The sequence below is a fragment of the Citrus sinensis genome, chromosome 2 (assembly GCF_022201045.2).
Source record: "Citrus sinensis cultivar Valencia sweet orange chromosome 2, DVS_A1.0, whole genome shotgun sequence".
Lineage (NCBI taxonomy): Eukaryota > Viridiplantae > Streptophyta > Magnoliopsida > Sapindales > Rutaceae > Citrus > Citrus sinensis.
In genome coordinates this window covers 30805978-30818985 of record NC_068557.1, presented here as the reverse complement: position 1 = coordinate 30818985, position 13008 = coordinate 30805978, and the positions used below count along the sequence as shown (strand labels likewise).

General features: G+C 32.0%; 2 protein-coding genes across 3 annotated transcripts; one reads left to right on the top strand and one right to left on the bottom strand.

Moving 5' to 3' along the window:
* Positions 1 to 1855: 1855 nt before the first annotated feature.
* Positions 1856 to 4988, top strand: LOC102611621 (hypothetical protein). Of its 2 annotated transcripts, none has more exons than XM_025094747.2 (2): positions 1856 to 3158; positions 3303 to 4572. In XM_025094747.2, the coding sequence occupies exons 1-2, from the start codon at positions 2237 to 2239 to the stop codon at positions 3332 to 3334; spliced, it is 954 nt and encodes a 317-aa protein (XP_024950515.1). In that variant the 5' UTR covers positions 1856 to 2236; the 3' UTR covers positions 3335 to 4572. The 2 variants fall into 2 exon arrangements, with proteins under 2 accessions (XP_024950515.1, XP_006467646.1); XM_006467583.4 differs by lacking the exon at positions 3303 to 4572 and adding an exon at positions 4579 to 4988 and having other exon boundaries at positions 1859 to 3158.
* A 2124-nt stretch (positions 4989 to 7112) lies between these two features.
* On the bottom strand, positions 7113 to 12020 carry LOC102611919 (hypothetical protein). Its single transcript, XM_006467584.3, has 2 exons — positions 11210 to 12020; positions 7113 to 7462 (listed from the first exon to the last, which is right to left on the bottom strand). The coding sequence occupies exon 1, from the start codon at positions 11853 to 11855 to the stop codon at positions 11256 to 11258; it is 600 nt and encodes a 199-aa protein (XP_006467647.1). The 5' UTR covers positions 11856 to 12020; the 3' UTR covers positions 7113 to 7462; positions 11210 to 11255.
* Positions 12021 to 13008: the final 988 nt, after the last annotated feature.

Below are 13008 nucleotides of genomic sequence, written 5' to 3'. Positions count from 1 at the left end.
CCATCCAACCCCTTTCCTGTAACTACTTCATTCGCATAAATTTCTTCTTCTTCTTCTTTTTTTTTTTCAATAATTCTACATTTCTACTTTCATAATTGAATATATAATTTTTTTTATACCATATGACATGTTATCTAAACCTAATAAAATTTGATACAACCTAATTATTCGACACAAAAACGACATGAATAAATGGAAATATGTTGTCAAATTTGACACGATTATTAGATACACAGTGTTCGGATCAACACAATTTTTTTTCCACATGTTGTCAAATTTTACACTATTATTAGATACACCGTGTCCGGATCAAATATTAGACATTATTCTTTCCTTTTAATTTTTTTATTTTTTTATAAAGATGAACACATATACAATGTTCTATTGATAATATTTTATATAGTTTTAGAACTTCAATAGTGTATACATGTAATATTTTGATAGATATGAATATTTTATGATGACAATATTATTGGGTAACCTGATTATTTTTTGTATTGTGTTAAGATCTCAACATTTTGATATAATTATTAAATGGGTCGTATTATAGTCAACCTAAATTTGACGCGATACGAAGCTGACATAGTACAAACATGACCCAGTGATATGTTTTTCAACTCTAATGTTATTAGTGAAATAATAACTACTTGTACATAGTATGTTAGTTGCTTTATTATTTACTATAATTGCTTTATTATTTACTAAGTCCTTATTTAATAAGAATTTTTTTATTTTATTGGTTAAATTAAAACAAAAAATACAATACATTAAAATATATATTTTTCTTATCTGATCTATTATTCAATTATGCCAATATAAAATCAATGTTGAATAATCCTCATTGGAACATTACTTATTATCTATTATCCAATTATATCAATATATACATTTTTCTAGGGACATTATCATTTTATAACCTAATATTTTTTGAAATATCTCTTTACCATTAATATTTTTTTATAATTAAAATTTTACTTAATTTTTATTATTTTACCGCCAAACCATTAAAGTTGATAGAGTTTTTAAAAGAAATTATAGCAAACGTCTATTTTACCCTTAAAATATGTAAGTGTAATTTAATCCTCTAAATTAAAAAAAATATAAAATTAATTATATACAAAGAAATAATACTTTTTTTCAAATGATTATTTTATATATTTAAAATTATTAATTGATAAAATTATAAATATTATACCTTGTGAAATTGAAATATTAAGCAGATAAAAAAAACACTAATCAAGGTTGGATTTTTTTCAACTATTTTAGAAATGGCTATTAAAAGTAGATTCAATAGTAATATTTTGGCAACAGATTTTTCACTGTTACATGGTCCCTGCGATTGAATAGCTTATCTACTTGTAAATATCAATAATTTTGTAATGTTACATTTTTTTTTAAATTGTTATAAAAGTATTAATAGTAAACCTTTGTTTATTTATTTTTTCATGTTTTATAGATAAATTTTCATCGGGTCATTATTTTTCTTACTTGAATCGTTGTATCAACTAGTTAAAATCATAAAAGAAACAAATTTCAGTAAATAATTGCTAATATTGTGTATTTCTAATGTCTAAATACTTTTTATTGTCATTATTAAAAAAAAAAAAGACTAGTTACTTGATTTGGTAAGTTTCAAGACAAAATGCATGCAAAGTTTTAAGTTGCATGAAATAATAAGGAAATTTATAAAATATTAAAGGTTTTTAATTTTTTGAAAATTGAAAAAAAATTAAAGCTTTTCAAACATCAATTATGCAATTAATTTTCCCCCACCAAAAATAAAATAAAATAAAATTAAGAGTTTAATAAAATTTTTAACCCTTTTAATAAGATCCTCCAAATTACAAAGTCCAACCTAACCTACCACCAGCAGTTAAGGGCAATGTCGATTATAGAGTGATAATAATATTACTAGTAAGAAACGTAACGTAATTGCCAGCTCTGACCGTAGCCGAGCCGAATCCGATGACACCCAAGCGTCCAATCCAATGCTTCCCATCCACGCGCTTACCCTCATCCCGGCGACCCTTCTCTTATTCATCCCCTTTCCCTTCCCCTTCCCCTTCGCTTAAACTCTTCCTCCCCCCACGCTCCCGGCGCGTCATCGCGGCACCGACCTCTCACTTTCTTAATATCTTTTCCAAATCTCTCTCTCTTTTTGTTTGTTTTAATTCTTTAACATTGCCGCATAAACGAGAAGAATTTGAACATTTTGTGTTTTCAGATTTAGATTTAGATGGGCGATCTAACGGAATCCCTGACGCCGTCGACAACAACCACCACCCCGACTAGCACCACCCCGTACTCACGTCCGTTACCCGTCCGTGAAGACTGCTGGAGCGAAGAGGCTACGTCCACTCTCGTTGATGCGTGGGGCCGTCGTTATCTGGAACTCAACCGCGGAAATCTCCGTCAGAAAGACTGGCAAGACGTGGCCGACGCCGTCAACGCTCTCCATGCTCACTCTAAGAAAACGCATCGTACAGACGTTCAGTGCAAGAATCGGATCGATACGATCAAGAAAAAGTACAAGATCGAGAAGGCTCGTGTCGTCTCCTCTAACGGAACCCTAACCTCGTCATGGCCGTTCTTTGAACGCATGGATACCTTGATTGGAAACAACGTTAAACCTTCCTCTAATTTCTCGCCTAAATTGTCTCAATCGCAATCTCCTCCCGTTGCCGTTCCGCTTGCTTACCGGAAATCGGTCTCCGTTAATAACAGTAACATCAATAACATTAATAACAATAACAACAGCAATAGCCTTGCGTTGGCGCCAATTCCTACAGCGACGGCTGTTGCTTTGCCGCAGAAGAGAGGTTATAACAGCGAGGGGTTTTATAGGAATTATTCAGCCGTTGCGGCTGCTGCGGCGGCTGCGGAGAGTGAGGATGAAGAGGCGGAGGAGGAGGCCGAGGAGGAGGAGAATGATAATGTAAATGAAGAGAACAGTGGAGTTAAGAGATTGGCAAAAGCCATTGAGAGGTTTGGAGAGGTGTATGAGAGAGTGGAAGCGGAGAAGTTGAGGCAGATGGTGGAGTTGGAGAAGCAGAGAATGCAATTTGCTAGTGATTTGGAGATGCAGAGGCTGAGAATGTTTACTGAGATGCAGGTTCAGTTGGAGAGGAACAAGCGCACTAAGCGGTCTGGCTCCAATGGTGAGATATATTATTGATTATTTCATTAGGATATATATTAATTATTAATGGTTTTATGTTATTTATATCTTTGAACAAGATGGCTCTTCATGTTTTATTATGCCGAGCTCATCCATTAGATGTTTTCTGTGATTGAATTTTCAGGATTGTGTCCGTGTTTTGGGATATTGAATTGAATAAACAAAATTACATCGGCATTAGTTTTCTCAATGTGTTGTGCAGATATCTACAAAGGTTGCATATTTTTAAGAAATGCTTGATATTGTCAATATTTAAGTGGAATCTTTTATGACTTGTCAGTGCAAAAGCTTGAATTTACCTCTGCAATTGTTATATCCCCATTCAACTTTGGTGTTATGTCAATGAAGCGCTTATTGTTACAGTCATTCTAGAGGGTTTGAAGTATTATATAGAAGTTTGAGCTTGTATTGCTTCTGGCACAATGTGATTTTCTCTGTTATGATAATTTTGGGACTTTTTTTTTTCTTTATCTTTTGTCAGAAGGGTGTGGGTTCATGGTTTTTGAAGTAGTGTACAAGTACCATGGTCTTTTGTCTTTACATTATGCTTTTACCGGACCTAGAATATATTGAGTAACATATTAGAAGCTTGAACATAGACAAATTGCTCACCCTGACCCTGTTGAAGGAAATACCGCCTCTTTTAGCTTATGTGTTATTGTTGTGAATCAGTTTTAAGCACCGATTTTTGGAGACTATGTGGGGACTTGTATAAGAGGAAAGGTATTTTATATTAGTTGCATAGTCAGTTGTCAGATGAAATGGTGAATGCTGTTTCCTTTTTGTTTCATTTATGATGTGTTTTATCTGGGTTGATATTTCCTGCATTTCTTTCGTTCTCTTAATTCTCTACTGTTCTCTTCATATAGATTAACGAAATTTGGTTATCTCTATATGAGTGGTACAATGCTAAATCTTTATGTTCATAATTGTTTAAATCTTGTTATGATTTGATCAGTGGGACTTATGTGGATTTTTGTTTAATGATGGAGAGAGCAAAGAACATATTCTGACAAATGATAAGTACTATATTGTTCTTCCATGTATAAATTGTTATGTGGTTTCATGGTAAGTCTGGTACAGGTTATGACTTATGAGCCTTTGTTGTATTGATAGGATAGTTGCCATCATCAAAGAACATGGAGGAAGATGTTATTTATTTTTCTGACAATTAAGTGTTTTATTGATTTTCGCAAATTCAATTTAGTGGCATTTGAAATATTTGTAAGGAACTAAAAACCTAGGTAAGACTTTGCAATCATATTTATTAGTTGCTGCTTGCTACAGCGAATAGGGGAACAAAGTAATGCTAGATGTATGTGCTCTGCAGTTTCTTCTTTGTTTTGTGAATTGTCATGTTGCCTTGACTGTGAGAATAACTTCATGGTTATTGTTTGCAGATATGTATAGCTAGCCATATTGGGGAGAGGTGACTGTGTTTATGTGGCGGAAACATTTGAAGAATTGATTATATTATACTCATCCCTACAAAGTACATATAGTTCCAGCTAATACCACCAAGCTGTTGTCAGGATCAGGATGTTGCTGTTCCAAATATTTCATCCTCTTTTTATTTAGTTTTATTTGTCATAATTTACTCAGCTTTTTGGTAATGGCCAAAGTTTGGCCCTCTTGTCTGATTCTAGTGGTAAGGTAAACTTATGACTTGAATAGCTAACTTAGTAATTTGAAGTTGTCTTGCAATGTACAACACTAGGTTTTTTCTCAATTGTTCTCGTCCGATGCTATGCATCTATATATGTTGGGAGTATCCTGAACATGATCTGTGAATGGGTCGATGTTATTATTACAGGTGTTTCTGGCCATGCTTCCCAACCCCCCCCCCCCCCCCCCCCCCCCCCCCCCCCCCCCCCCCCTTCACCAAGGGTTTGATTTAGTCAAAAGTGTGTGCAAGTGATTTCTTTAAAGACAAAACATTTCACGAGCTTTTCAACGAAGTAGCTATCATGTGCTTTTCACATAGAAAAGTGCCAAATATTTTCAATAAAAGCATTTGCGCCAGGGTTTCTTTCTTTTCTGTAGCATTCAATGGTGTGTGTTTTGTATTATTTTGTTTTTTAATAATAAAGGACTCCCATCCCATGCTCATCAAAGTTGTGGCGGTCAGACTTCTAAATTAGAAATATAGTCTCCCATGTTTTATTTTGGTGTGATATGGGATTTTGTTTATCCTGGAATGTTGACGATGAATTTCCTGAGTTTTTGGCTTTTATTTTTTCCGCAGTTTTCTTAGTAAAGCATCATTTGTACACATAAAATTATAAATAATCATTGAACCAATTTTCTTTTTATACTTTTTTCAAGATTAATTCATTGGTTCGTTCGATAAAAGAATAAAATCAGCTCCAGTAGAAAAAAAAAAAAAAAAAACCCTGAAAGCAATCTTATCCACTTCGTTGCCAGAACTTTGTCACATAATTCACTATCAATCTCTTATTTCATTATTCCATTAGGAGCATATTTTCGAGCAATTACTAATAAAACATAGATTTTGTGAGTAATCTAACAACAATAGAAAAGGGACTGGCTACTCCAACTTATGTTGTGTTTAGTTACTAGAGTGAGAGCGAGAAATGTGAATTACAAAGGGGAGTAGGAGTCACACTCCGTGGTTTTTACTCAATTTTAAAGTGAGGATTTCCATCTTATCCTTTTGTACCCTTCTCTTATTAAATATAATATAATTATATTTATTAAAATAAAATAATGCTACATTTATTTAAAAATAATAATATTAAACTTATTTAAATATATTATTATTATTTTCATAGAGAATTAATAATATTAATATATACTATCTTTATTTGAGAATATAATAATAATATTTTTATTTAATTTTAATAGTAATATATTTATCTAATATTAATAATTAATAATAATAAATAGTTTATTCTAAGAAAATATTATTTTTGTACTATATCTTTAATAATAATGTTTCATTTGTGTTACTCTTACCAATAATTTTTAAATTTATATAATTAAAATTAAAACTAGTAAATAAATTGTGATTTACATAATTAAGAATATCAATAATTATTATTAATTTATATAATTAAAATAAATAATTTATTTTAAAAAAATATTTTTTATTCACTTTGTAATAAAAAACCACAATTCTTTAGATAAGTGCAAGACTATAATTTAAAACAATTCACTCCTAATTCAAGATAAAGTAAATACATAAATGAGATTTTAATTCCTATTCAGCATTTCATTCTAGTGTAAATAAACAACCTACTCTCACTCCACACTTCTAATCGGATTCTCACTCCTTAGGGCTTTCAATTCAAAAAGTAAATGCTACCTTAATATATATGGATTAAGAGAGATTTTAAATTATCTCTATTGTCTATATCTACTTAATGTATGTATGACCTACGTCCATTTATTTTGAAAAATTATCGTGTAACTGGTAGCCATATTTAATTCATACATGCATGTCATACATGCACTAAGCAGGTATAGTACAACATAGTTACTCTAAAATCTCACAAGTTGAATTTCATACTCTCCAAGGTATTGCATTCGTTAAGCGTTTGCTTTGCTTGTAATTTCTCACATTTGATGTTCCTCAAAAGCAAACCAGCCAAGCATCCATTCTGGAAATTTGCGAGCATTCAGCTCCTGAGCTCTCCTTTTATTACCGAGCCCATTAAAGGAAGTTACTAATGTTTTAGAAATTTACACGGGCGCTAATCAATAAAATGATCGTAACAGTGCAGTGAAAAATGCATTCTAATATGTACGATTTTGCAATGAATATGAAGACCTGGATTGTATTTAATGATGATCCAAGACGGTTAGGGTTTAATGAAATTCTAGTGTTATCACTCTGCATACATTATTAAACAAACCATTTAAATGGGTTTCATGAAAAATCACTACTCAATTTAAAGCGACGAAAATAGTTGAGTTGTTCTCAGAAACCAAATGCAATTTCGACTGTAAGAGAACCATTTTGGTTACTGCGCAAGAGTACTTATAGAGCTAATTTGAAATACATACATACATACTTGTATGTGTATATATCTATATATATAGGTAGGATGTAATAGGAAATTGGTAATTAATTACTACATAGAGGTGGCTTAAGACCACATTGCTAATGCTGTATAAATATATATAGAATAACTGCATTATTCAGAACTTCTCCATAAGCAGCTGCGTACTTATCAAGAAGGCAAGATTCCAGATATATCATAAGCACGACTTTGAACATTAATTTGCCTTTATCTATATGCCCTTCCCATCATGTTTCGAGACCTGCAAAAGAAAATGCAAAATCCAAATGTCAAAATGTTATGATTTATGTAAATTGAAGTTATCTAGAGGACACAAGGGTCATCAAATTTCTTAGGTGGGTGTAATATACACAACAACTTATTTTTGCAACTTAAACATGAAAATTCGCTCATATATAGATTAAAATAGTGGAAGCACAAGCACAATCTAAAGAAACAACAGTTAGGGAACACACACAAATATATTTCAATAGTGTGAAGCTCTCAAATGCATCTTGCCACGCATATATGCAAATGCATGCGATGCATTCTAACCTATCTAGTTCAGCACAAGACATTGTAGATTTCGGTAAGCATCAACTACGACGCTGTACATTATCATCCTATGGCCGGCATTGAATATACTCAAGTAAAAGAGAGACCAATCTCTCGCACAAAGTATATAGCTGTAAGCTTATTAGCAAGAAACACTCTCAGCCATAAGTAATTATAGTACTGATTCTTTTCCTAGTCTAGCTATAATTTAACCTTTTATAGCCAGACAATGTTGTCTACACTCAAACATGCATTTTTAAATGATTTGACATTTGCATCTAACAGTTTAAAACCCTAATCCTTTCTACATAATAGAGCAATAGATAAGAAATCAAGAGACTAAGATTACTTTATATATTTGTTTGTGCATCGACTTGCATGCCGATGAGCTCTTTCCCTCGGGTTCTGTGGATAGAGCACAAAAGAACGGCATCTTTCTATCGGATTGCCTTAGCCCTTTGGTATCCCATTGGCCCAAGAGCTAGATATATATAGACTTACTTTAGTATAGCACATCCTATAAATTTATAAAATATTCCAATATCTTATTATTATAGAGTGTATATTTATACATTCGACCACAGAATTCGTATACATATTAGAAGTGCCAAGAATCAACAGTCCAATTAATTGATGACGACATAAGTCATTTGCAAATTCATTAATGGTAACAACTAAAAACTCTTATCGCGCGTCATTGCAATTTGATCCTGCTACCTCAGCTCTTAAAATTGTTACAATAAAAAACTACTAAATCTAGAAATAGTTTTAACAATCTTACTTTGTCAAAAAAAAAAAAAAAAACAAACAAACAAACAAAAAAACAAAACAAAATTTTGAGAAGAGGCATAAAAAACAATTATAAACAACTTGCTTTTTATCAGGACATTTTAGTCTTTATGCTCTTTATAAAAATCTTATTACCAATTCTTTGTCAGTATAGCATTTTCCTTACACAATACATATACAAGAAAAAGAGACCACATAGCCTTAACATACACCAAGTAAATAGTAAGATTTATTTTCATCGAACATATGATGATTCAACCTGATTAAGGCTTCTTTTGGAGCTTTTATTAGCATTTATAACTTTTAAACTAATTAAATTTTGTGGTAAACACTTAAAACCATTATTTAGAAGGTAATATAATTTTGCCTTGAAGCTTAGTTGAACAATTTTTAAAATAGTTTTATTTGGCTAACACTCTATTAATATATGTGACTTTTAAACTATTTAATATTTTTAGTAAACACTTGCAACTACTATTTAGAAGGTAATGTGATTTTGTCTCTAAGAGTTTGATTGAGTGGTTTTCAGACAGTTTTATTTGGCTAACACTATTAGTAGAATGTGTGGCTTTTAAACTATTTACAATTTTTTGTAAACACGTATCACTATTATTTGGAAGGTAATGAGCTTGATCAAGTAGTTTTCTTTGGCTAACCACCTATATTTGAATCATGGTATCAAATCTTGGGGAAAGTATATTTTAATCAATGTAGCTTAACTAATACTCAGTAGCTATCTTAAGAGTTAAAGGTTGCCTCAAGCTTATATTATTGGCTTGATAACTATTTTTAATCAATGTAGAATAACATCCTTAACATGGTAGGGGCTAAAAAATCAATTTAGGCTTTGCCATCCCTACCTTTTAGATAATAATACAAAAAAAGTAATCTGATTTTATCCACCAATTGTGTGATGAAAAACTTATTTTACTATATTTGTCAAAATTATTTTTTAAAAACTATATTAACCGAACACTAACATTAATTCATAATAGCTATAACTTTTAAGACACAGTAAAATAATACTAATTACACAATAGTAACTAAATTCACATATAATATACCTATAAACATGTAACACTTTTAGTATCACTCACCTTTTGGATTGATCCAACTATCAAATAGCCTTCCCCCTTCTTTTTCTGGGAAACAAACATTCCATGGAACGTTCCCAGACCCTAACTATACTGATGAATTAAGCAAAAATTTTCAGTAGAACAAATTAAGTGGAAATTAATTTTTGATCGAAGAAATTAATAATGATACTGAAAAAAAAAGGTCACTTGATAGAAGACAATTGCCAAAACGCGCTATAATTATCGGTAAACGAAAATGAGGGGAACGTTCCGTGGTAAACTGATGAATTAATGCCAAAATTAGCAGCTATGCTATACAAAATATTGGAAACAAACCATCGTTAAAAAGTTCCCATGATCCTAGGTACCCTTAAGTGAAGAAAATATTCATGATTTTATTGTCAATGACCAATTACAGGCCTTTTGCTATCTTCATTTAATATCTGCAAGCAAACATTCTCTACATTGACTCCAAATCTTATGCTCTTTGGTAGATCTCAATTTTTAGTCCTTGAGAACTATATAGAGAAACAAAATAACCAATAATTATAAGTGCTGACACTGGAAGATCCTAATTAACATCAATGTGCTGACACTGTAACACTTGGTTCAAGTTAATTTAACCAGAAACAACAGAGATTGTTATTAGAATGAATCATCCAAACACACACCTCTGATTAGCATTAATGCCGATACTGAGAAGCAATCAAGTTTACATATATATAGCATAATCGAACAGTTAAACCACTGATTGTTGACAGTGATCAGAAACAAACACACGTCATATATATATATAGAAGATTACAGTTCCACCAGAACAAAAACATTGAATTATTTTAAGGTACCTCTGCTAGAAAATGTCATCCAAGATTATTTGCTGTTAAACTAATGGGAATGCATATATAAATACGCACGTCAATGCTGATGAAATTCACATGCAACGTATGCGTATATCACATGGTCAGTCATGGGGAGCACAAAATCGTACAGAATCGCAAAAGAGCCCAAACAAAAAACAAAGGAAAAAAGTAATCAATTCCATATATAGATATATTAAATTAGGGAACCACCACATACATGTACAGTGTTTTTTGCATGATGAGAAAGAGAGAGAGAGACAAACGTACTGACAATTTCTTACACTAGTCTAATCAAGGCATCTACTCTTGTAATAGTAAAAATTTTAATTCTTACGTAGAAAGAATTGTTCGTTTCATTTCATCTAGGCTTCCAAGGCAGTACCCAGACTAGGGTTTCGCTATGTGGGTTTAGGGTTTTACCTAGAATTGGCTTAATATCCACGTACAGTGATTAAGCATCGTTAGATCTTACTATATATATACCGATCATTAATGTCCAGTTTGCAGTTAGCTGTTCCTGTAAGGCAAAATATGGGGAATAAATGTTTGTTTCAATTATCTCTCTGATAATTTATTCTTGAATTATATTAATTCTAATAATGAATTCATGATGATGAAGTTCATCAGTTTATATATACTAGCTATATAATTAATATATATTCATATAAGAAGCTAGCAGCGGAGTTGGAAATTGAAAGCATATATATAAATAAAGTAAAATTTAATTACCATTTATTTGAAGAAGCGGAGGTAGAGGGCTAGTAGCAAATTGTAATTAAGTTGACTGTCTAGAAGACTTAGCAGGCTCATCGTTATTGGACTTGATTTGATGATACTTCTTCTTCTTTTTCTTCTTGTAAGGGATCCCTCTAGCCTTAGCTTGACACTCCCTCACTTCCCGCAAATAAACCCGAATAGCTCCGTTACCGAAGGGGTTAGTCTCCGGTGATCCACCGTGTTCCTCATAAGCAGCTCGTAGCCGTCCGATCAACGCATCAAGGCTTCCCCAAGCCTGCCTGAGGGGACAAGTACATGGCGCAGGCGGGTCGGGTTGTCCAAAAAAGACACATCCATGTAGATGAACCTTGGTCTTGCCAAATTGATCGAGATACCTGAGAAAATCAAGCACGTGGTTACAGCTGCACTGTGATAGTGAAACTGGAGGCCTTTGGTTCTTCAAGTACTGCCCAAAAGTGTTCCAATCTCGCCGCTTCTGCGACTCGTATCGGCTCAAAGGAACCGGATGCGGCTGGGGCTGCGGCTGCGGCTGATGATGACGATCGCCGCTACAAATAGTAGTACCAGTACTGGATCGTGACGACCCTTCAGCCGCAGCTGCAGCACAAGCTTTAGCTATACCACCAGCGCCAGACATGGTAATCGATGGCTAATAAATTAATTATATCCTTTAATCTAATTCTTGGCAAGAAATAACCAAAAAAACGGCAGAGAAATTAAAATTAGAGGAGGTGAAAGAATAGTGAAATTGCGAATGCAGAAAGAAAAGATGAAATTCACATCTTAGGGTCTACTGAGGAGACATTTAATGGGGCCCTATATAAGTTGCTTTTGTTCCCTCTTTAATTTTTCTTTCTTTCTTTTTTTTTTTTTATTTCACACTATTTGCACTAAATATATTTTTTTAATCTAATTATAAATAATTATTTGTATACCATCATCAATACAATCATGCATTATCGCATTTTCGTTCAATTAATCATGATCATTGGTCATCACAGTACTGCCTACTGGATTAATATGCGCACTCATACACTTGCATTGTTGCACTCGTTTTCATTTATTTTTACTGCCCACTGTGACGTGATATATACCTAGCTTGTTAATTAATTAATTAATTAATTAATTAATTAACTATCTTCCAGCAAAGAGTTGATCAGTCAGTCTGTAAAGTGTGTGAATGAATCGGATTCGAGAAGATATGGGGTTTTTGATATGCGAAAATTCACATCACGGCTAAGAAATCTTACTATCACCATTTTCTCCACATTTATATTGCCGCTAAATAAAGTAATAATCATGGCCCTTCCCCTTAACATTAATACTAAGTAGTGGTTTTTCTCATGACAAATTGTATACGATGATCATGTTGTTTTTACTTTTCGGAGTGAGAGTCCAGTGTCTACCTGCATATTTTAAGGGGGATTGAGAATTTCACTTCATGGGCTTCACACATTTTTAGAGTAGAGAGTGAGAGTGGGTCCACTCCCACTTCTTCATTTTCTACCCTCTTTTATTAAATTTAATAAAATTATATTTAATAAAATAAAATAAATAAAATCATATTTATTTAAATATTATTATTATATTTAATTAAATAATAATTCGTATTGATTCTAAGTTAAAATTATTAAAAAATAATATTATTATATTAATAGAAAATTAATAATATTACTATATATTATTTTTATTTGAAATTTTAAATAATATTATATTTTGCAAATATAATATTATTATATTTTGCAAATATAATATTATTATATTTTGCAAATATAATATTATTATATTTA